The sequence below is a fragment of the Trichosporon asahii genome (assembly GCF_000293215.1).
Source record: "Trichosporon asahii var. asahii CBS 2479 unplaced genomic scaffold scaffold00075, whole genome shotgun sequence".
NCBI classification, from domain to species: Eukaryota; Fungi; Basidiomycota; class Tremellomycetes; order Trichosporonales; family Trichosporonaceae; genus Trichosporon; species Trichosporon asahii.
In genome coordinates this window covers 2,419,977-2,443,602 of record NW_014040850.1, presented here as the reverse complement: position 1 = coordinate 2,443,602, position 23,626 = coordinate 2,419,977, and the positions used below count along the sequence as shown (strand labels likewise).

The 23,626-nt window shown below is 58.7% G+C and overlaps 7 protein-coding genes and 1 non-coding gene across 8 annotated transcripts; 5 read left to right on the top strand and 3 right to left on the bottom strand.

Annotated features, from left to right (window-relative positions):
* Positions 1–1,393: 1,393 nt before the first annotated feature.
* A1Q1_06526 (uncharacterized protein) lies at positions 1,394–2,654 on the bottom strand (the record flags this gene model as incomplete). The annotated part of the gene is made up of 2 exons (XM_014321640.1): positions 1,394–2,209; positions 2,253–2,654. The coding sequence occupies 2 exons, from the start codon at positions 2,652–2,654 to the stop codon at positions 1,394–1,396; spliced, it is 1,218 nt and encodes a 405-aa protein (XP_014177115.1).
* A 764-nt stretch (positions 2,655–3,418) lies between these two features.
* On the top strand, positions 3,419–5,236 carry A1Q1_06525 (uncharacterized protein; the record flags this gene model as incomplete). The annotated part of the gene is made up of 2 exons (XM_014321639.1): positions 3,419–3,577; positions 3,617–5,236. 2 exons carry the CDS (start codon positions 3,419–3,421, stop codon positions 5,234–5,236), a joined length of 1,779 nt encoding a protein of 592 aa, XP_014177114.1.
* Positions 5,237–5,342: 106 nt separating this feature from the next.
* Positions 5,343–6,062, bottom strand: A1Q1_06524 (uncharacterized protein; the record flags this gene model as incomplete). Its single annotated transcript, XM_014321638.1, has 2 exons — positions 5,343–5,975; positions 6,039–6,062. The coding sequence occupies 2 exons, from the start codon at positions 6,060–6,062 to the stop codon at positions 5,343–5,345; spliced, it is 657 nt and encodes a 218-aa protein (XP_014177113.1).
* Positions 6,063–7,973: 1,911 nt separating this feature from the next.
* Positions 7,974–8,309, top strand: A1Q1_06523 (uncharacterized protein; the record flags this gene model as incomplete). Its single annotated transcript, XM_014321637.1, has 1 exon — positions 7,974–8,309. The coding sequence occupies one exon, from the start codon at positions 7,974–7,976 to the stop codon at positions 8,307–8,309; it is 336 nt and encodes a 111-aa protein (XP_014177112.1).
* Positions 8,310–9,759: 1,450 nt separating this feature from the next.
* Positions 9,760–11,866, top strand: A1Q1_06522 (MFS monosaccharide transporter; the record flags this gene model as incomplete). Its single annotated transcript, XM_014321636.1, has 5 exons — positions 9,760–9,890; positions 9,942–10,351; positions 10,528–10,916; positions 10,969–10,996; positions 11,160–11,866. The coding sequence occupies 5 exons, from the start codon at positions 9,760–9,762 to the stop codon at positions 11,864–11,866; spliced, it is 1,665 nt and encodes a 554-aa protein (XP_014177111.1).
* A 1,786-nt stretch (positions 11,867–13,652) lies between these two features.
* A1Q1_06521 (Cu,Zn-superoxide dismutase) lies at positions 13,653–14,349 on the bottom strand (the record flags this gene model as incomplete). The annotated part of the gene is made up of 2 exons (XM_014321635.1): positions 13,653–14,042; positions 14,227–14,349. 2 exons carry the CDS (start codon positions 14,347–14,349, stop codon positions 13,653–13,655), a joined length of 513 nt encoding a protein of 170 aa, XP_014177110.1.
* A 4,887-nt stretch (positions 14,350–19,236) lies between these two features.
* Positions 19,237–20,749, top strand: A1Q1_06520 (uncharacterized protein; the record flags this gene model as incomplete). Its single annotated transcript, XM_014321634.1, has 2 exons — positions 19,237–19,341; positions 19,451–20,749. 2 exons carry the CDS (start codon positions 19,237–19,239, stop codon positions 20,747–20,749), a joined length of 1,404 nt encoding a protein of 467 aa, XP_014177109.1.
* A 186-nt stretch (positions 20,750–20,935) lies between these two features.
* Positions 20,936–21,024, top strand: A1Q1_t446. The gene has a single exon. It is a non-coding gene; the product is annotated as a tRNA-Lys (tRNA).
* The last annotated feature ends 2,602 nt before the right edge of the window (positions 21,025–23,626 follow it).

The window sequence follows — 23,626 nt, the reverse complement described above, 5'->3', positions numbered from 1 at the left end:
CGCAAGTGCACAAGCGGCAACTACAGACCGCACCCGGAATCAGTACGTGAGCGGCTGCCATTGCCGCCTCCACCGGCCACCGGCGGTCCCGCGGCTACATCCCAGGTCCACTGTTCGCCAGTTTCGTCAATCTCTGCATAAACAAACAAAGGGTACGACCGTGTTGTTCTCATGCATTTTCGGAAAGTCTATTGACTCGCGACATTTCTTGCGCAGCGAGTGTGCAAGTCTAACCTACGGAGCATGATGCACCACCTCGGGCCGGGAAGAGTGCCGATGTCTGCTCTGCCTTCAGGCTTGCCCGCCACCATTCTCTCGCGATACGATATCTAGCCGAGCCTTGTTCTGGGTACGGCCGCGGATGGGCATGTGATCGTCACTCCTTGTTGTGGAGGCATCCACTCCATGCATACATGTTCTCACCGGCAATGCAGAGACCAGCTGATCGGCAGAGAGCACATGTTGTGCCTGCATTCACGCTGTGATACGTAAGGCAATAGAGGCAGGCCGCTTCGGACATCCCATCTCGGGATTCCGTTCCGCGATTTCTGTCCTCGACGGCGGCGCCGAAACTGAGCTTTAATCTGACCTTCTTTCCCCCCCCGAAAAGGTCAGATCCTTCTCCGCAAAGGTTCCGCAAAGGTCAGATATCCCATCACCAGATTTTCAGATTGTGCACCAAGCCAGGCGCACAGCCATCCAGATATCCATGGGGGTGCGAAATATTGGGGTTCAGGAATCAGGAAAGGCAATGGTCTGATCGTCCTGACCTGGCCTGAACTTAAGGCTGACCTGGCCGCAAAAGTCTGCAGGTTCCAGGAATGTCCTTGCTTGAATGGTTACGAGGTGGCTTGCCTCCCTTCCCGTGGCGTGGACGCGTCCATTGACACGCGACGCGGGAGAGGTATGTCGCCAGAATGTCGCCAGTCGTGCCCAGTCGTCTCACCCAGCCCTCAGGACTTCATCTACTACCTGGCGCCATCGGTCCATCGACCCCCTCCGGCTCTCACCCGCATTGTTGCATGCTACTTGACTACTCTTGGCTAGCTGGCGCTACCCCCCGCCTTGTCTTTGATTACCGGCATGCAGTGGAGAACGTCGGTGCCTCGCCTCACAGTTTGGGGAGACCTCAGGAGCTAGGGCGGGCCGGACCCTCGCTCCCGATCGGCGGCGGGGTCCGCCCTTATCTGGACCTCCTCCGACCCTGGTGCTGCCCCACCTCGCACCTCGTCTGATAAACGCTGATTCGAAAATACATAAGGAGCTGGCAAGGGAGCTATTCTTACACCTGGCGCTTGCTCTCCCTGTCGTCACTGGTACAAATCCGATGCATGATGCATTGCTCCTCTTCTCTACCCCCTGCTGATGATACTATGATTGACGCAGTGCTCGCTCAGTCGAAGCACAACATCGCCTTCGTCCCCTCCTCGCCCTTACCCTCCATCGCGAACATGTCTGGTCCCATCGCGGCGAGCAGTTCGGGCACACACCGTCGTCCAGCGGGCGTGAGGAACTCACCAAACTGCTTGAACGGGAGCGCAAATAGTTTGCCTCGCTGCTTCATCGCGACCATGGCGCCGTTGACGACCGATTTTGGGAGCTTGTCTGGGTCCAGGAAACCAGGAGGTGGCGGGGAGGGCCAGTCGGCCTCATCGTCGTCGTCCTCTTCCTCCTCGTGAGCCGCCGCTTCGGCGGAGGTCGTGGGTAGTGGCTTCGCGGCCGCCTTCCACTCCGCAACCAGTCCGTCGTCCATCCCCTCAACCTCTGAGAAGGGAGTGTAGCCCCGATGCGAGGCGAGGTAGGCCGACAGCTTTGGCGTCAGAGAGTGCCAGTCATACGTTCCCGAGTCGAGGAGGAAGCTCGGCGCGTACTCGCCCTTGTACGCCATCTTCTGGCAGTTCGCGATCCAGTACCCTGCTGTCAGCTTAGTCTCGTTCCGGAAGGCAGCCTCACCCATGTACAGCCACCGCATACCTGGTGCACCCGCCACAGCCATACGGCGCACGAGACCCAGCTCGTACAATGCAGATAACTTGCCGAGCGCAGCCCACGCCCAGTCCGGGTCCCAGATGAAGTACACGCTCGATACGCAGTGCGGCAGCACGTCGATGACGCTGATGCCGACGAGATCCCCATCAATGCGGTACAGCAGATGGTAGCTGCCGTACGTTTTCGGCAGACCCTCGCTGTCGCCAGTGTACTCTATGCACTCATCCTGATGTCAGCTTCTACGGGACGATCTCAAAGCTTACGCCTAGAGGACTGTCGCAGAGGAAATTCTCGAAACCCCGCCGTGTCGCCTTGTGCGGCGGGTCGTGGTGCACTGCCATCTGGTACCGGCGATAAAGCTCGAATGTCTCCGTCGTCGCCTTGGCGGGGCGAAAGTCGAGCTCAAACTTGTGCTTTCCCTTGTTACCGACGAACGCCTGCAGCTCCGCGTCCAGGTCGAACGGCGCCGCCTTTCCTTTGCCCTTGCCCTTCTTCCCCGCCGTAGGCTTGTCGGACATCGGGTCATCGGCTGCCTCCTCTCCCGGCTTCAGCCCCGTCTCGAGATATCGGTTCCATCGGTTCAGTGCTGAGCGCTGGTGCCTATTTGGCTTAAAAGCGGACGTGTCGAGCCGGATCGTGTACTGCGGGCAGCAGGTGCGAGCCATGTCCGGGCTGCGAATTAGCTGATGTTCCACTCGGCGCAGCTCACTGATACGTGAAAGATCCGGAGCGACGCCACCCTCGGTCCATCATCTTCTCATAGTTCTCGGGCGACATCTGCTTTCCGATCACTGCTGTCAGCTACACGGCTCAATTGACAGAAGCTCTTGACACTCACTACCATATGAGAGGCTCGTTTCGCCCTTGCTGCGCTGGCCCGCCGGTGAGCAGTAGCCACATGTCGACTTGTAGTACGCATACGGCGTCAAAAGCGTCAAGTTCGGCATCTCGCTGCGATGTGAGCGTTGCAAACTATGAGGAAGGAAGCAAGATGACAGGTGGTTGACGCGACGCAAGATCAGCGTTGCTTCGACACCAGAAAGTGGAGGCCGTGCCTGGCACTCAAGATTACGCAAGGTCGGTGAAGATCTGCTTCCGCTGGCAGCGATGCTGAGAGGGACACTGGCCCTCCACTCCATTCTTGCACCCATGCAGCATACCTCGTGCATGCAGACCGAGCTTGCACTATCAGCACAAGGCACGGAGCAGCGAGCGTGCTGCTTGTTATGACGAGGAACGTCGTTGGCATGATGAAATGCAGCAGAGGCAACCCGAACCTCGCCGATCCTCGAAGCGCCTCGTGGCGTCTTCCAGAAGTGTCCATGACGTCGGTCGCAGTCAGCAAAAGTTGGTACAAAGGGCTGAGACTGGCGCATCGTGTTGAATCCTTCTCTTTCACCACCTTTCACACTACAACACTACACACAAAATGTCCGCCCAACCATCAGCGCCCGTGAAGCGCCCATCTGAGGATGACCACGGCAGCGGAAAGAAGCAGAAGGAGCCGACCTACGAGACGTACGACGAGTGTTTCGACGGCGGCGTCGAGATGGAGGAGAAGGGAGAGCGCTACAAGGACGGCGAGAAGGTTAGCTTGATGAAGCTGTCATGTAGCTGACATTTCCAGGCCCTGAGGTTCTATGAGAAGGCGGCTGCGCTGTACCAGAAGGCGCTTGAGAAGAAGGAAACCTACGATGCGGCTTACAACCTCGCCCGTGTGCAGTTCCGTCTCGCGACCGAGTTCCTCCTCCCGCCCTCCGTGCTTGACGTTTACGCCTCGTCGATCGGACTGTTCAAGCAGGCGATGGAGCTCACGACCGACCCGCTGCTCAAGGCGGACGCCGCCTTCAACCTTGCGCAGGTGCTCTCGTCCTGGGCCGACTTCATGGAGGAGTACGTCGGCGACGTCGGAGAGAACGCCAAGGAGCTGCGCGACGGCGCTGTCACGCTCCTCACGCCCGTCGTCAACACGCAGATGACTTGGGTTGAGGGCCAGCGCCGCGAGGACGAGGAGAAGGCCAAGGCCGACGAGGGCAAGACTGAGGAGCAGAAGCAGGCTGAGGCGAAGGAGAAGACCGACGAAATGCAGGTCGACGGCGATGAGGAGGTTTACGAGGAGCACAAGCCGACGCCAGACTCGGTCGTCGACTCGCTCCTGATGATTGCTGAGATTGGCACGCGGCTGTGGGAGACGGCCGAGCCGCTCCAGCCCCCGACCGAGCAGAACCAGGAGGCCGTCCGCGGCATGGTCGAGACTGCGCGCCAGTACGCCTCGCCGGAGCGTCAGCCTGAGGTTGACCTTGCCGACTTCAAAGTTCTCCTCGCCTACGACGGTGTCATGTGGGACCTCATGAAGGACAAGACGACGCCCAACTCGGGCATCGAGAAGAGCATGGACGCCGCGATCAGCGCGCTCACCAAGCTGCTGAACAGCCTTGACGCGCAACCGGGCCAGGACAGCACGACGCGCGCCGACATCCTCACAACGCTGGCCGAGACGGAGATGGCCGCCGGTGAGCGCACCCTCTTCTTCATGAAGAAGTTCCCGGACCAGGCCGCCGCCCTCGCGCCCAAGGCGTGGTCGTACTTTGCCGCTGCGACGCAGCACCTGACCGCCGCGACCGGCCTTCCGCCGACGCAGCAGACGCCGAAGGAGTTCCGCCCGAACCTGTACATCGAGCTCGCCAAGGGCTCTCTGAACCGCGCCCGTCTTGCGCCCGCCTACGACGCGGCCAAGAACAACGCGCAGCAGCTCCTGAACAACTGCTCGGCGTACTGCGCCAAGGCGGCCGACACGCTCGGCTGGAACCTCCCCAAGCTCCCGACTAAGGACTCGGAGACGACTGCGACCAGGCTCGAGCCCCCGCACGCGTCCGGATGGGACATGGAGCTGCTCGCGCGCACGCTCGTGTTCCTCGAGCTGCGCATCTGCTACTTTGTCCGCGCCGGCAAGATCATCCCCGACGACGCCGCCAAGGCCAAGTACGAGGCTGCCGCCAAGGCCATCGTCGCCAGCGTCACGGGCGTGCCCTCCGGACCCCGCCGCATCATGCCGAAGGACCTGCAACGTTTCGTCGAGGACGTGGAGGAGGCCGAAGGCGGCCTCGAGCCCGAGGAGGACGAGTGGTGGCGCGAGGTCGGCCAGGGTCTCCGTAACGGCCTCTCCGAGGAGGAGGCGCCGTGCACGCGTCCCCTGGCGCAGAGCCTGTTCGACGGTGTGGGTGAGGAGCAGCCCGCCGCCCAGTAGAGTAAGAAGTAAAAGCATAAACACAACCAACAGCAATAATGTATCTATGTGGCATCTTAATTCCCGCTGCACTGACTATGACACACTGACTATGGCTATGCTACAATTAAAAGAGAGACTCGTCGTCCTCCTTCTCTTTCTTCTCTTCCTTGTCCTCCTCGTACCGGCTTCCGCGGGAGCGACGTCGGGCTCGACGCTCCTCCTTCTCCCGCTCCTTAATCTCGCGGGCGACGAGCTTCTCCCTCGCCTTCGTCGCACGAAGTATTTCTTTCTCGCGCTCACGCTCTTCTTTTGCCTCCTGCTTCTCCCGCTCACGCTCCAGCTTGTGCTTCGAGTGCAGCTCACGCAGCTCCGCCTTGCGCCTGGCCTCAGCCTCGGCCTCCCGTGTACGGCGCAGCTTCTCAGCCTCTTTCAGTGACAGTGCCTGCATGGCTGGCGAGAGGGGTGGGGACAGGGGGGCGAGGGCGGGCGAACTCGAAGGCTCAGGTGTCGTTGAGAGCTTGTCGCCTGGCGGCGTGATTGACTCGCGGGCTGCCGTCAGCTGTGCTAGAGACAGAGCCAACGCACCAGTGACACATGCCTCAGATTGGTCGTCCGCGATCGAGTGTTTCGGGTCCGATCCGAACACATCAGCACCAAAGTCGTATTGGCTCCCCTCGGGCAGGGTGGCAGCGTACGGCCGCGGCGTAGCCTTGGCGGATGAGCTCGGCTTGTTGGGTCCGAAGATGTCGGCGCCGAACTAGAACTGGCTTCCGCCCAGTGTGCTCTCAGCGCGGGGAGGCGCTGGCCAGTCGCTGCCAACGGAGGGGGCGGAGTGAATGCGCATTTTGGTCGGAAATGTAGAAGCCGCTGATCGGGGCTGTGTGTGGGAGTGACCTTCGTTCGATAAGGAGGGTCAGAGTAAGAGTGGATAAGCAGTGACAGGTGACAGATGGAGAAGTCAAGAAGCAACATGCATGCTCGCGTATATACCCACCTGTCGAACACACCGACGCAAGCGTTGGACGGGCGGTGGTTCTCGCGTCCACCCACAGACGCCCACGGACCGCCCAAGTCAGGTAAGGCACCCCACCCGTTGTCCTGGGGCGGGTGGCCGTCATCGCTTGCGAAGTCACCACGCACACTGTCTTCGTATTCGAACATCACTGATGTACTTTCGGACTTTCATCCGCCCGGTCGTACCAATGGTTGTGATGCATGCGTAGAAGAGTGTCACTAGCGGCTTTCCGAAAGCTTTCAACAGGGAACTATCCGGTTTACGTAAGATCTGTTATCTTATCTCCAAGCTGGTTCCATGACGAGTATGCAGCTCAGGTGCTAATAATACCTGGCCACAGCGCATTGTCTTCATTCGAGTCAATTCCGATTGACACATCTGAGTAGTCAGCATCGGTCAAGTTATGGGGTAGTTAGTAGCATGCTGAGTACAGTGTACGGTCAAAGGATCGAATAAGTTCGGCCTCCCTCAACTTCAAAACACCATGCATCACCTGTACCTGGTCCACAGTCGAAATTATGTCTGCGTACCCAATCGCCGGCTCACTCCATGTTCGATTCTCCACTTCCAGCCTTTTCGCTACCAAATAAGGGGGTCACAGTGCGCACGATGGAATCAAACACCGGTCTATGAGAGCCTCCGGGCTGAAGTCCAGGCAATGACGGTCGCCAGGATGATGGATGTAGCGCGGCCGCCGTTCCTCTTGCATGCGACAGCTCATCAGAGGCGTTCACTTGAGCCGCATACCGAGCGCTTGGCCGAGCACCCGCTCCCTGGGGGGATATTCGAACCAAAATGCGTAAAGACGCAAGGATGACAACTCCAGCTTGGTCTCTGGAGTAGGGCGGAGAGGTGTCTTGGATTTTCTGATGTCTTCCTTGGCCTTCGCGATTCACTGTGCCAGCGGGCTGCGCATGATGCAATTCTTACCGGTACGCGGAAGCACACCGGCCACGATGCGCATGGTGCAATTACAGCAGTACAGCCGCGCTGGGTTGCTGAGAGGTCAATCGAGACGTCACGGTCGAAATCGACCACGTAACAGATTTACTTTGTGGGCTCCTGGCCGAACGTTGAGCTAGACCCGACTGCCACCGACGAGTGACGAACAAGTCGCTGGATGATGGGCACGAAGTTTTCGTGGTACCATCTCCCTTCAAACCTCGTTCTCGTGTCGATGATGATAAAGGGGTGCCGTTTGGTCATGACACCAACTACATGATCGTTGAAGGCCGTGGGAAGGATTACGTCGGCTTCGAGGAGGAGGTTGGACTCGATGCCGAAGTGACGAACGCCAGCCCAAGCCGTACCGTAGTGGTCGATGAAAGCGGTTAGGCGTTGGCAGTTTCGCCTGGCGGCACTTGCCCGGATTGCGAAAAGTATTGGAGCGCGAACAAAACGTGGAAAGGAAAAGGGACATGCGCCGGCCCTTATATGTAACCCCAGCGTCACACGGATCTCGAAGTACAGTGCCGTCCTTTGAGCTCTACGGTCGCCTTGCTACGGCGACTGATCTTCGCGTAGATCCGCATCGCCGGCGCCTGCTTCCTGAACATCGCTTCCTTTGGCCGACCACTTGCCTTCTGATCAGCGCTTTAAAGAGCCGCCATTCCAAACTGCAGTCAATGCAAGCCTTGTGCCCAGCACGAGGGATACAGACGAAGGGCGTCCTCTTGTCCTCTCAGACTTATTCTGTTGTTTGTTCCCGAATGACCGGGCCAGATAATCAAGCACTCATCCATGCCGTGCTACGAAGAACGATGCTGGTTCTCTGGCGCTTCCGATACCACGAGGGGTGGCGTCAGATCCGCCAGGAAACGGATGGCGGCAGAGGCGCCCATCCCCTCGGCTTGCCCGACAGCGGACTCGGGCGAATTGAAGCAAAGCCGACTTCTCCGAACACTGCACGAGTCTCAGGCGCAGGGCGCCGCCTTTGAGAAAGGCTTGTCCACTACCGATTCGCCTTTCGAACAGATCGGCGGCTTCGGAGCAATGGATGGGCAGGCACACTCAGGAGAGGGCGCTGTAACTATGCCCTGCACTTCATCGGACAGACTTCCCGATCTGCGCGTCTAAGCTGCCCTCTTGGTAATCCTTACCGGAGTATTCTCGGATTGAAGCGTTGGACTCCGGAAGCGCGCGGCGCCGAGAGCGGAGGAGCGGTGGTCTTCGGATCCAGCCAGACTCGGCGTCCTGTGCTGAATGCCGCAGGGAGGCAGGGTGGTGTCCGAGATCTCACCGCAGCAGGAATTTCAGGATAACTACGCTGATATTGTCAGCGCTTTCGTGCGATATCGCGTCAGTCAGTGGTCTAGTGTCGAAAAAAGCTTGCATTGGACGCAAGGGGCCATGCTGAGAGCGTAGTAAAGGTCAGAGTGTTGTCAGCTGGCGTTAAACGTGAGCCGCACAGGGAAGCACGCATCATGCCCTGTTAACGGCCGGACGGCCCGTAAATCCCTCTACTTGATACAGGATCACGGGCAAGACCTTTCTCTGAGCGCCTTGAGAACTTGGCGAATCTTGGCGGAGCAGCTCCACGGCCGCTCCGGAAGTAGGATGCTCAGGTGACCCATCGATCGTGTAGAGTTGACAAAGCGTAGCCTTGAGGAAGTTGGGCGACTGGTGAGGTGTGGAGGGTGGCGAAAGATGTCGGGCAGAGTCCCGGAGCCAAGCATTCCGCTGTCTCTCTTCGTCACCCACGCGCACCACGCCTTGGCGTGCAGACCTTGCGCACAGGACAGAGGAACAATTCGCTAGGATTGGAAGGTGGGCAGCACCGAGCGATACATTTGCTGATTCGATGAATGGGCCACCGGATGTTGGCCGGGCCGTGTTTTGCCGGATCACCCCTGGAAATACCGTCAGCCAGCATCCAGGCTGCGCGAAGCTGACTCCGAAGCGGCGCCGGTATCGGCATGTGATCAAGGGTCGCCCATGCAAACGTGAGGGGGCTGGTGCATGACACTGCAGGCGCTGGGGGCTCGTGAATGGAGCCGCCCTGCGCCAGGTCCGGAGCGGAGCCAGGGCGCGCGTTTCGAACTCTCAGAAGTCGGGGCGAACCTCTGCTTGTTTACCCTCTCCCCAACGATCGATGGGGTCCTCCGGACCTGGTCTAAGCTAAAGGGAGGGGCTCTGCGAGCTCCGCGCCCCCGCCGTCTGCATGAGGGGGGCAGCACGGGGCCTCCGGCTCACTGCATGTTGCCGTTTTGAGCCCCTAACAAGCGCGCAACAGCCTATCCGGATGTTCGTCGTATAGGTCGTATGACGTCCTGCGCGCGATTCCAGCGGGGTTGAGTTTCCCTCTGGGGCTTCGGCCCTCCCCATCGCGCTCCATGCCTGGCCGTTCCGGGTTCCCAAGCTGCTAAACTTGGGCATGGCTTTGCCGACATCGCGGGCAAGGGTATGAGGCCGCGAACTCACCCGCGCTACGCTACGCCGAGAGCCGCGGGCTCTCATCTGACTTATAAAGAGGAAAAGTTCGGGTCGCGCAGATGTCTTCCCCGCACTTTAGCTCCAACCCAGCACCATGTCGTACTTTAACGAGAAGCCGCCAGGCATCTCGCGACACAACATCGTGACCAAGCTTCAGAAGGGCAAGCTGCTCGTCGCCATCAATGCCATCGCCTCCTTGTCCATCTTCTTCTTCGGTTATGACCAGTAAGCCTCTATTCCATCCAATTTCAGAGGGCGCAAGCGCTGATAAAACAGGGGTATGATGGGAGGCGTCAACAACGCCGAGGATTACATCAAGCGGATGAAATTCGGCTACACCGAGATGAAAGACGGTAAACCGACCCCCGTAGTCACCGACTCGCTACTCCAGGGAGGCATTGTGTCCGTCTACTACCTCGGCACGCTCGTGGGCTGCCTTGTAGGCGGGTGGCTGGCCGACAGGGCCGGTCGAATTCGCGGAATCGCCTTTGGCGCCTTTGTGGCGATTATTGGCGCTTCCCTCCAATGCTCTGCGATGAACCACAACTGGATGATATGCGCAAGACTCATCAACGGCTGGGGAACAGGCATTCTCAACGCAATTGTGCCAGTGTACTCGACAGAGACGGCTGAACACAAAAGTCGAGGGATGTTCATAGCGGTCGAGTTTAGCCTTAATATCTTCGGTAAGAGTCGTCAGAATGGACTCAAACAACTTGCAATCGATGCGCAAGAGTCAGGGCTATCTCCTGTAGAAGTTTGGGAGCGAAAGAAGAAGTTTTGACGGAGCTATGAAGGAAGAAGTGGATGGGGTCACTTCGGAGAGGCGCCGATCTTTGATGGTGTTTCGCTGACATCATAGGTGTTGTTGTGGCGTACTGGATGGAATACGGCCTTTCATACATCGACGGCGGGCGCAGCCCCTTCCGATGGCGCTTCCCGATCGCCTTCCAGATCATCCCCCTGATCGTTTTGCTCGTTGCCATTTGGTTCTTCCCTGAGTCGCCTCGCTGGCTCGCAAAGGTTGGACGCAACGACGAGGCGCAGTACGTCCTTGGCCGCTTGCGTGGTACCGACCCCGAGGGGCAGGTTGAGGCTAAGCTCGAGTATGAGGAGATCCAAGCTGTCATCCGTGACGAGGCGCACATTCCGACATCTTACTTCGCCGTCTTTACCGGCATCGGATCCGGCGATCTCCACCTCGGCCGCCGCTCTTTCCTGGTCATTCTGCTGCAGATCCTGCAGGAGTGGGTGAGTGGCATGCGATTCATGGGGTTTTGGAAGCTCCTGCTGACTCCTACAGGTCGGAATCGCGGGCGTCACTATCTACGGTAAGTGATCGGCGTCGAGTGCAGTTGCGATGGTCGTGGATGTTTGGAAAAGTGGAGGTGCCACTGCGTGCAGATCGTCGATTGCCTGATCGGCGCCACCAAGGTCGCGCCCCTCTCACCGGTCACGAACAGTCGCTCGCGGGGAGATTATGCTGACATACAGCGCCAACAATCTTCCGACTCGCGGGCTTCGACAGTGACAAGGCACAGTGGATCTCGGGCCTTAACAACATCTTCTACATGTTCTCGACGCTCATCTGTGTCTTCACGCTGGACGTCATCGGCCGTCGGTGGACGCTCTACTGGGGCGCGGTCATGCAGGGCATTCCGATGTTCCTCTGCGGTGGACTCACCCGCTTGGGCATCGACGCCGATGCGCGTGGCGACAAGGCCAAGGCAGGCTCGTACGGTATTGGTGCCGCGAGCATGATCTTCATCTTTACGTCCGTCTTCGGTGCAACGTGGCTGACCGTACCGTGGCTGTATCCCGCCGAGATCTTCCCTCTCGCGGTGCGCGCGCAAGGTAACGCCATGGGTGTCTTTGGCTGGTCGATCGGCAACGGCTGGCTGTCGCTGCTCCTCCCCGTCTGCTTCGAGAAGATCGGCGAGAAGACGTACTACCTTTTCGGTATCGCCAACTTCATCTCGATCCCGATCATCTACTGCTTGTATCCTGAGACCAACCAGCGCACGCTCGAGGAAATCGATCTCCTCTTCGCCGACCGCACGCCATGGGTCTGGCGCGCCGAGAAGAACTTCAAGCGCCTTCAGGCCGAGCGCCCCGACATCGCGCACGCCCTCCACGCCGGCAAGCGTGTCGACGTCGAGCAGGCCGAGAAGACTTCGGACGAGCTCCACGAGAAGCTCTAACTCGCTATCAATACTTGACAGGTTAATAGTCGTAGTGCTGATGCATTGCATGCGACCGGAAGTGGAGGTGCACACAACGGACTCAACACACACTCTGCACAATCGGTGTGCCATGCGACTCCGCTCCCTCGCCCCGCTCGCCTCTCCCCGTCACGCCGAGAGCTCTAGCGTTCGAGTCCGCCTTCCAAGGGGCCAATCCTGGCCCAGGACACAATAGGCGCCCGGAACGGGCCTAGGACTCATCAGAGATGCACAAGAGATCCCGCTGTTCACGTACGGTAGCCCAGCAGCACCTCGACGCTCCTCATCTCCTCACATCCACACTGCTAATCTTCCGGCACACACACGCCATGGCTATCCGGCGCTCACCACATACAACAACACCTTGGTGTTGGGGGTATCGCGCCTCGAAGCTGGCTGGCCACCGCCCCCGAAAGGGGACAGTAGGGCACACTGAATGACGGGTAATGCCGCCCCCGAAAGGGGACAGTAAGTGGATACCTTTTTGCCGCTCACCCGTATGCACTGCGTGTGGAAGCCGTTGCCATGCAGGCCAGGCCACGCGGATACACGCATGCGGGAGAACTGAGAGGCCTGTGATGTTGGTATGCCGCTTATCCCAAACGCAGAGAGCTAGCTACTCCGCCGCTTGGTCGCGACGGTCGGCGGGGAGCCGCTCGTTGGCCGCTGGAGATCTTGTCCGCCGATCGACAAATCACCTGGTGATGCGATGCACCCTATCGTGAATAGCACAGCTGTCAGTCTATCGATCAGTACCAGGCTGAGCATGCCTGCCCTCAACGGAAGTCTCTTGGGACTCTGTGAAATTCCAAGACCATACCGTCACCATAACGACTGTACGAACCCTGCCTCTTATGGTCTATCGACCTTGGCACCCAGTCAGCCGCTCTACCTAGCGATCGTGTGGGCAACTCGCCTCCCAAATCTCGGAGGATGCCAAGTCGCACTTTAGCTATTCGGAGCAATGTCCGAGTCAAGCGAGCCTCGGCGCGGGCTCCGACTGGCCAACATGCTCCAGCTGTCCAGGGTTCCGATGAGAGCCTAAAGCTCCACGGAGCTCGTGTGAACGTGACTGAAAGGCAGCACCCACTAGCGTACGTGCTCGTGCGACGTCCGAGACCTGTGAACGTCACATTCGAGGGTCAGTCGGTGTTGTGAAAGGTGTGATCGAGCATAAGGGCGAAGGCGGGTGAGGGATTGAGAAATGTCAAGGAAAGCTCCGCTAATCAGATACGACCAAACCCACCCGGACATGGTTTATCTCGGAGGAAGCCTGTCCGAAACAACGTCATCCTGTTCTTGCCATGTGCGCCACGGCCTGCCATTCGCCATGCCAAGCGTTTCGGCCGCAACTCTGCTCCCCCTTTCGACCGCTCTCTGTAGTTTCTCCCCCAGACCTTCTGTCCCTTCGCCCTTCACGCCGAGGTTAGCGTCATACCGGATGGCAGGTACGGCGTGCGCCTGCGGAGCATTCCAACCAATGCGCAGGCGGGCTTGAATGGCGTCGGCTGGGCGCTTGGGGCGCCAGCAATCGAGCATTCGGGGGTGTCACTTCTGACTCTGGCGCCCGCATGGGTGCGGCATTTCGTCTGTAGAATGTGCAGCTGACGTCCATCTGAGACTTTTTCTACACCATCCCGGCCCCGAGCCATGAGTAGGCGAGCCATCTCGTCATCACAGTATTGAGGGAATTATCCACGCTCATGCATGGGAGTACAGTCTACCGTTTTGATCTACTTTACAGATGGAGAGAAGAGCTTCCCGCCTAGTTGAGGGCAGCGAGAGCGGTCGCGTTTCCGATGCCGATGGCACCGCAGGCGAGGCGCGAGCCGGCGTTGCCGGTCTTCTTCGAGTCGGTGTTGTTGCCGCGACCGAGGTCGTCGACACCGGAGTGAAGAACGACGCCACGGCCGACGATCGAACGCGCACCGCGCAGGCGCAGCTGGCGGTCGGTGATGTCAAGGATGACAGTGCCGTTCTCGTTGGCAACGACGTTGCCCAGGTCTCCGGCGTGGCGGACCTTGTCCTCGGGAGCGCCGTGGGTCTGGTTGAACGGGTTGTAGTGGCCGCCGGTGGCGAGGCAGCCCTCGCCAGAGATGTCACCAAACTCGTGAACGTGGAAACCGTGGGTCGATAACGGCTCAAGTCCGGTGATCTGAAAGTTAGCAACTGGCTTGGCGTTCTCATGAACCATGCTGCGCCCGCGCGGTGTTCTTGGCTGCGTCACTGAGATTGTCATGACGGCGGTGCAAGAGTGTTACACAGGAGCACCGCTCCACCATCGCCTCTCATGCATCGAGCACCTCAAACAGGCCGTTCTTGACAGCGCTGACACTTACGGTTCCAGTAACGTGAACACCCTTCTCGGACTCGGTGAAGATAACGTGTCCGGTGGCGTTGGAGGCGCCCTTGAGGACGGAAATGGCGGCGATACCGCCGGCGCAGATAGCAGGAGCGACCATGTTGAACGAGCAGGCTAAGAAGAGGTAGAAGGCAAAAGGAAGAGGAGATAGAGGAAGATAACAGTGGAGAGGCGAAGTAAGACAGGGGGCGGGTTAGTGCCGGCTCTTAAAAGTGCCTCATGGACTGCGCTGCCTAGGATCCTTTGATCGGGTCCTGGGAGGCGCGGCGATGTAGCGGAGCCAGTGCCAGGCTGGTGCACGATCCAACCGATGTGCTGACACGGCAGGCTATGCAGACCGCCCGATCCCAAGCGATCAAGCGATCTGGATAAAGTTAGCTCCACCAGCGGCCTGCCTGCGCTGTGCTCTTGCCGCCTATTGCTATTCGTGTCTGGGGACCCCTCTCACGACATGTTCGGCTTTGAGCTCGCCGTCTGTCGTCAAGGGGCCAACCAGAAGGCATTGTTGGGCACCTGGCCGAGACGACCTTGAACGCTGAGTCTATTAGGATTAGGTTTCATGTGAGGAGCCAAAGTAGGTACACAGGCGGGAGATCTGAGGATCTCAAGCGGCTGAGGCTGACCGGCAATCAGATAGGTGGGACCCTGGCAACTCCTGCCTCTGTTCCTGTGCATTCATCGGTCTTCGTTGATACGCCGTGGGGGGTCGGGGCAACGTCCGAGCACGCCTAGAGTCACCAGTCTCAGCCGTTCAGGTATCAGGCGGCACGCACGAGGATATCGATGTTTGCGCAGTCGCTAGCAACTTCTGCATTCTCTTATTTCGGCCGATTGCCTCAGCAACTTGAATAGGACCATTGTCTGTTGCTGGCGTCAGCGAGGCGCACCAGTGCCCTGCACGCTGAATGTCTTGGCGCACTACAAATACAACCAACCGCAGTTGCTTGCAGGACAAAAGACTACCAACAAAACGCTCTGGTAGTCACTCCTAAGTACGCGGCAGCAACCAGCAAGGGCAGCGGGGAGACAGACGCTTTGTTAAAGCATGTCAACGGGAGCATGTCCTCTCAACCTCTGCAAAGCCTCGCCTCGTTCCAGCTCGCCTTCTTGCAGTCATGAAACCACAAACCGTATCCGGTGAGAGCCCAAAGCTTCCCTCTGTATTCTCTCCAGTCGCTGCGGCCCCTTCATCCTCGGGCCTCGGTGGGGTGTGAATAGACCCGTCCTTTGGCGCTCCCTCCAATGGCAGCGCCAGCAGGAGCAGGAACACGCCGTCGATCCCGTTTCCGCTCCTCCGTTCTAAAACGTGCCCGCAATATGCATGCCTGCTTTGCGCACCAGCTCCTCCCTTTGAATGCAAGCTCCACCGTGGAGCCTGTACGAGCCGAGGATAGTACACGCCCGCAGGCCGCGGCTTGGCGGTCCGTCGGACCGACTTAACGGCGGCCTCCCTTTCGAAAGACGTCGATCCACCTTGAATTGGTTTCCAGAACAGCGGCCACCCATGGCCGCAACTTTGGCGCGTCCCGCGTCGCGCCGTCCTCCTCGTCCTGCATTCGGTGCAAAGGGCTTCGGTACTGCAGGCCCAGTACGCAGCGACGGTTACCCAGCTTATGCCCGTCAGCCATTCACCGCGTGCCGTAAGAACCGCGAGCCATCGACGAATTCCCAGCTTGGGTGCGTACGACGCTTTTCTGGAAGCCATCCAATCCTTGCTCACGTTGACGCGTTAACACTTTGGAATGGCGTGTCCGCAGATGGGATCTCTGCCTGCGATCTACACGTGAAACGCTCATAACACATCCCAACCTTGCAGGTCGTATTTTGGGATCATAACGCGCTTCCATCGACACCAGCACTTGAAAAGGTTCCAAGATCCAAACAACGGGAACACCGGACTGCGCTGCTAGCGTCCGCCAGCATTATCCGGCTCCGGCTTAAGTGCATACAGCCCTCCCGGTGGTGCGACTGCGCCGCGCGCCGGCTTCAATGTTACGCTTTGCGTGCGGATTCGAGCTTCCGCACCACTACGCACTCCAAAGTCACGCGTCGCAGGCCTGCTTATCTCACCCAGAACCATCCGGAACAGGCTTACCCTTAACTTCATGCTTATATACGAGCTTTATGTCCCCGCCCTTCCAGCCCATGCGACGACACTCGGCGACTCCCGCCCATAAGACGCGATACTAACGGGCCTACTGACCGTAGGAACCCCCAGTCCTCGATATGGCTGAACAGGCACGTGGCATTGTGACCTGCGATGGAGCTCCCGCGGACATCTTGACGCGACGACGTTCCGCTGCTCAAACTCGGCATTCCGCCAGCCATTCGAGCGCAAATGGGCCGGGACAACATACCGCCTGCTGATAGGTGAGCTGCGCGCAGGACGATGAGAGGGTTACCGTGCTGTTGGAAACGGTACGACCGGCGGAGCAGAGTACTGGTCGCAACGGAAGAACTATAGCCGTTTCCGGGACTCCTGTACTTGCACGTGGGACAGAGGATGGCGCCGCAGGAGTTGCATGCCAGACTTCGAAGTTGCTATGGTACCGATCACCCGCTCCAGCGACACACGCAGGCCTGGCAAGAGCCGCCAGTCTGGCCGGCGACGGAACAGCGGCCGGGGATGATCTTGTGGCAGTAACCGCCTTCTTTCTGGCAAGCTTGGTCGTTGCAACCTGTGCCGGTCATAACGCAGACGCCCACGGGACCCGGATCGAAAGGCGCGGGCTCAGGAGCGGGAACTGCGAGGACCTGAGTCGCTAGGAGGGAGAGGGCGAAGGTGACAGTGATGGCGGAAGAAGGAACCATTTCGTGTCTGCAGGCATCAGCGGGCGTTGGCAGACTCACTCACTGATGAAGCAGTGCTGGCGCTTGAGGAAAGTCTGACGAGAATAACCACTTAAGTAAGCCGCCTATGCTGCGCCATGAGCTCCACAACGCCGACGACTAGATGAGATCCTCCCAGTCTCAGCGCTGCCCACGACTCCACCTACCATAGTCACATGGACGTGGCGTCGCCCGTGCGGCCATCGGAACACCGACCGCCTGCATTCTCGGCGTCGTCGTTCGCCGTCATTTGCGTTTAAATCGCGGTCATGCCACGAATGGCGGATGGCTCGAATCATCAGTGACGTTCAGGCTATCCGCGAAGAGCACGGGAGGGAGTCACCTGCCACGGGGGCACGGCTTCACGTGTGGCGGTGGCAGCATCATCTGAACGTTGATTCAATACTGCTCAGAACTCTCTCGCTTCATCTGACTCTTGTGTGCGACGGTGTGCCGTTAGGAACACCGCGTTGCTCCACCTTGTGACAGCTTCCGTCCGCAGCCCGCAGCAAGAGGCATGTGAGCTCGGATCTAGAAAGGCTGTACCGGCCCCATGCTGGACGATCGGATGAAGTAGAGAGCTGATTGGTGACGCCGTGTCGGTGGTTATATCTTGGACTACCGCTCGGTGCAATGGCCAAGTGAACTGTTATGGTATACCTCAGCCTCACTTCATTCATGACCTTTGTATGGCCGTTTCAGCTTGCTACATGTGGTGTCTCGTCTCGAATAAGCGGCAATGCAGCGGCACTTGATCTTACACTCGATGATGTCGTTATGCTGGATTCTGCAGCGACCAGCGGAGTCGACATAGCAGTACCCACCCTCTCCCCCCTGACGGCACGTTTCGATATTGCAGTCTTGCCCCGGCTTGCTCGTCATCATGCAGGTCTTCTGAGTACCCTCGGGGACTGGAGTGGCAATGGCATCGCCCACGGGCTGAGGGGCAGGGGACGCGAGAGACAGTCCGGCCAGGAGGCTGAAGCTGACGAAGGTCGCGAGGGTGAACGATCCGAACATGGCTTTGCTATCTTAATGTAAGATATGCTAGCCACACGGCACTCACTGTGTATGTTGGGTTGTTATGAAGAGCAGTTGGCATTGAGACTTACCTACCAATAAGGCCTTTGACTCTTATGTATCTTTCAGAGGGTGATTTCTGCTGTGCACTCCATCTTTGGAGACAGTCACCGCTGCTCTTCGTGGTCATCGACTGCAACGCTTGTGCCACCTCTGCCCCGACTATCTCACACGGCACACCGACCAGATCACATGCACCGAAATGCATCGGCTGTTCGACGAGGCCGCAGTCAGTTCATCACTTGATATCATCGCGATATCTCGATTGGGTTTTCTTCACCTATTCTTACATCAGAAAGAGCGGGTGTCATACAGGTACACCGTGCTGCGGCATGCAGCTCCACATCTGCAGTCGTCTCTGCCCTCGCTCAGCCACCTCCAAGTCGCATCGCCCACGGAGCTCTGGCCGTGCACGCTACCATCGGTGCAGCTGCCGCCCTCCCCAACACATCGTCACTGGTGTCGCGGGCCGATGTGATCAGACCGGCAGCTTGTTGTCCTGTCCATACCAGCTGCTGTGCACGGGGCAGCACATGCCACTCACACCTGCCTATGCCAAGACCTGCTGGCTCAGCTGATTCTGCTTTCGGTTACGGCCGAGTCGACCTGCATGGTCTCGGCGGAGTAGAACGTCGACGATTACCGAGCGACCAGTAGGATGCCCACCTTGGACCGTGGCTTGCCGGACTCAGCCGGCCCCATGTGGTGGAGGGTCGGACCGATTTCGCTGCGTTCCTCGTCCGTCTCTCTCGTCCTCCCTTCTTGGCCTCTGATCGTTAGCCTATTTCCGTCCGCAGCGGCAAACCCCCTTCATCTTCTTCTTCTACTCGAAAAGTGCATGTGGGGCCACCCGGGAGGCGTGCCTCCACTTCCCGCCTCCCAGCTCACACGAGTCATGAGACCCATGCCCACCAAAGCCACTACCTGCAGCCCGCAACCACGGCATCTGCTTGGCTCTTGCTAAGAATAGCCGGTCGCAGCTCTCTGCCCCGCATGACCATGCAGAGCGTACTTAAAGCAATAATGCCGGGTCCCCACGCACTAAATTTCTGGAATTGCACTAAACTCCAGCAGCACCATGAGCGCCGATCTCGACAGAAAAGATGTCGAGCTCGACGAGGGCCACATCGATGACTCCGACATCGACCCCGTCGCTGAGCGAAAGCTGATCCGCAAACTCGACGTGAGTACTTTCCCCTTACAGCGGCTGACTCCAGTCCCTCATCCTCCCCCTCACCGCGATCCTTTACCTCTCCGCCTACCTGGACCGCGGAAACACAGGAAATGCCAAGCTGCAAGGCCTGCTCGACATCCTAGGCGACAACGCCGACCACAAGTTTAGCATCGTTCTCATGTCGTTCTACATTACTTACATTGTTTTCAACGTGCCAGGAACGCTGTTCAGCAACGTTGTTCCGCCAAACTTTGCACTTGCCACCGGTGCCATGATTTGGGGAATCGCCTCGACCGCGCAGGCAGGCGCCACAAACTTTGCGGGCATGGTCGTGTGCCGCCTCTTCATTGGTATCGGTGAGGCTGGCTTCGGTGCCGCCGTGTCGCTGTACTACGCGCTGTGGTACCGTCGCGAGGAGATCGCAACCCGTATCTCGCTGTACGTCGGCGCTGGTTCGCTCGCGGGCTGCTTCGGCGGTCTGATCGCATACGGTGTCTCCTTCATCCACTCGCATGTCGACACCTGGCGCATTCTGTTCCTCATCGAGGGCCTGCCGACCATCCTGCTCGCGATCGTCATCATCGTTTTCCTGCCCAGCACTCCGGCCAAGTCGTGGCTCCTGAAGCCCGAGGAGCGCGCCCTCGTCAAGCGCCGTCTCCGTGACTCCGGCGTCAGCAACGCCCACGGCGTCGACGTCCCCGCGCTCAAGAGCGCCTTCCGCCGCGTCTTCTCTACTCGCACCACGTACCTGAACGGTCTCGTCTACCTCGGCCTCAACCTCAGTCTCGGTTCCGTGTCCGGTTTCTTGCCGACGATCCTCAAGTCGTTCGGCTACACCGACTCCTCGGCGCAGCTCATGACTGTTCCGCCATACGCGTGCGCCTTCGTCGTCACTGTTGGCGCGAGCTACCTCTCGGACCGCACCAGGCAGCGCGGCATCTTCGTCATCATCCTGATGCTCGCCTCCCTCGTCGGCTTCACGATCCTCATCGCTGTTCCGGGCAACAACGGTGCGCGCTACTTCGCAACCTTCCTTGTCGTCTCGGGCGCCTTCTCCAACATTCCGCTCATGCTCTCGTGGGCCGCGAACACGGCCGGAAGCCAAACGGCCGCCGCCATCCGCCTCGGCTTCATGAACTCGTGCGGACAGTGCTTCTCCATCCTCGCCAGCTTCATCTTCCCCAAGACTGAGGGCCCGAAGTGGCACAAGGGCTTCGCGCTCAACCTGGCTTTCAACGGTGTCTCGGCTCTCACCGCCGCTTATCTCAGCTTCTACTACGCCTCTCAGAACAGGAAGCGTGACAGGGAGGAGGCCGCCCGTGCCGATGAGGAGCCTGTCGACACCCTCAAGACGAGACAGGAGGTGCAGCCGACCGACCTTCACGACCTTACGCCCGGTTTCAGGTACTTCACTTGATTGGCCGGACAATCTCGCAAAGGCAGGGAAGGGGAGGTATCCCAGGGACTCGGAGCAGGTTTATTAGTTGACTATAATGCATACTGTTTTACTCACAGCGAGCGTAATCTCCAAAGCGCAGAGTTCCGAAAGGTCGCGCGCGCAAGGCCGACGCCGCTGCGCCGCTGTCAACAGCTTTCGAGCATCGCCTCGTTATATCAGTCGGTAGATAGTGTGACTCTTACGCTCAGAGCCGATTGATCACACAGTCATGGGTTCGAGCCCCATACGAGGCTTCGTTTTTGCTTTTGCCCTTCTCTTCTGAGGGCTGGATTCAGAACGAGAGATACTCCTCGGAGAAACCCAGAAGCAGGCACTTGCAGAGACTGGGTCGAGCTGTTTCAGCAGTTAGGTGAGTGCGGGCAACGCATTCAGTTTGAGCTCACGAGCGCATCGCCGGTTGAAAAGTCTCGTCAGTTGAGATCAGCGGAAGGACTCTGTTCGCATTCTGGAGATCAGATTTGCCTGGAAGTGTCTGAAAGCTCACCACCTTGCGACTCATTGTATGAAAAGCACCGTCACAGTGCCACTGGCTGCGAGCAGGTCAACGGCGGAAGTCAAAGAAATTCGGCATGGGCTGGACATGGATCGCGAATGTCCGAGGCGTCAGCACGATAGTGAAGAATGCTAAGCCACTTACCATCATGGTGATAGATGACTTGAGAGACGCTCAGGACAGCGCTGTCACAGTTCATCGTACAGGAGAGTATCAACGGGTTAACTCCGCCTCCACCGCCGGTGCGCCCTTGGCGAAACCTCATCCCCTTGCTGCCTTGCTCCACTCCTTGGCATAACGCTTTCTTCAGAGACATCTTTCCTTCCATCCTCTAAATTCGTGAGAACGAAGCCCGAACGGTCCTCTGCGGGCTCTTGTCGCGGCCGTCACAGACCACGCTTTGCCGCCGGGGTGTCAAGAACCGCATGCCGCAGATCATCGTTCGCCTCCCCACCTCTTCCGAGCTCTTGGCATCGTCCGGCATACCGGCAGTCCACCGGCATCGTCCGGCTCGCGACGGCATGTCGTGGGAACGCATGGTATCGCTCTCATCTGCCAAGCCCGTTGTTGATAGAAGCAGCCAAGAGGTCTTGGTTATATGGCATGTCCAGCATGTGGGCAAGTGACGAGCAGCATTCTGATGACGAGCTCCAGCTTGGCCGGTGGTCCCTAGGAACCGACTTATCCGCAGTGTTGTGCCGTACTTTCCAATGCCGAAGTCCAGACTTGCCCACTGGCATTGCCAGCCGTCCCGGGATTGGCGTCATGCTGGCGTAATTCGATGCGGGCGCAGATCTCTTGTTCCTCCTGTTCCCCTGCGGGATATACCCCACCACGAACGAGAGAACAGGCTGACCGACATCCGCGCGCGGATGATTACTGACCGAGATGGAGCGCTTTGCCAGCCTCACTTTCGGTCACAAGAGTCGATGCCATCGGGCGAGAGCACAGTCGGCTATGATTAGAATACCACCTGACGTGCACTCATGTCTCCTTTAACCTTCTTTGGTACGGGGTTGGTCTTCTGCACCTTTGGGGCGGACCGTGCAACATGCAAGCCAGTGGAGCATTCCTCGTCCGCACCGCCACGACCTCGCCGCTGCCAGCTGACCTCCTAACGTGCACGTCTGGTGATCCCTTTGTGCCTGGTGAAGTCCATTTCTGGCGGAATTCAGGCGGATGGCAACCCCGTACGTTTCTGGCGATACCTCGGAGAATTTACCGTTCTGCAGAGCTTGGCTCGGCGGAGCCTGCGATTCCGGTGTGGGGGAACAACGACGCCGAGACCATGGTGAGACAGACAGATGGGCCGGTAAGTAACGCTTTGAAGCGGTACGATGAGGTAGAGGAAGGTACGCGAAGGAAGATGAGTTCTTGGCAGTCTCAGAAAGCAGGTCATTCGAGTATTCGGAGTGCTTGGTACAAGAGACTGAAGTCGTAAGGGTTTCCAGGCCAGGGACGGATCGGCAATCTCGATGTCTTGGCTAATCAATGCGGGGCCGAGTGGCAGTGGTCACCGATGCAAGTCACCGCCAGCCAAACAGAACACGGGAGTCTCTGCAGGCTGCGCTGAGTCCCGTACGAATTCATTCGTCGGGCAGCTGACAATAGAAACGACGTCACGCAGAGGCTCGGATGCAAGGGAGCTCGCACGGCCGACGAACGTTTTCGGGAGCTGGAAAACAACCCTCAGATCTCACCACAGGCACAGAAGGCACAGAACAAGCCCGATGTCGCGGGTGGGCGGAGTTTGGGCTGCAGTAAATGATGGAAGCGTAAACCATGGGCCAGGGAGGGGAGACTGTGCGCAGTACCTGGGTCCGACCGATGCAGCAGCGTTCAGCAGAGCGCCTAATCTTGCGATTCAACAATCAGGAAACAAGTGTGGGGCTCTGCGGATCTGCCAGCACAATGCATAGCGGGCATTCAGGTGCTGCAGGATGTGTAACGGTGAGGAAAGGGGCAGGCGCTCGAGCGTGGACGCCTGCAGAAGTCACCAATCTGGGGCCACAGGGCTTGCTCAGGGCCCTGTTAATGCCCACTATTGACGAGAATCCAGACGTGAGGCTCAAGGGTAATCGCACATAAGCGGCCCCTTCCAAGCCTCCGGACCAGAGTTTCTCAGCTGGCGCTAAAGCGCCCAAGCCAGAGCGGCAGCTAACGGCCCGGCGAATAAGACTGTGCGGCTCGCATCGGCAGCCAACCAGAAGAACGCCTGCGACCAAGAAAGAGCGATAATCGTCGGCAACTCGCGCAATGCACCCCCCGTTCTCCCGGTGCGGACCTGGAGCGCTGGAGCTCTGTTGTCTACCCCGCAAAACCGCATTCATGACCTCCCCTGA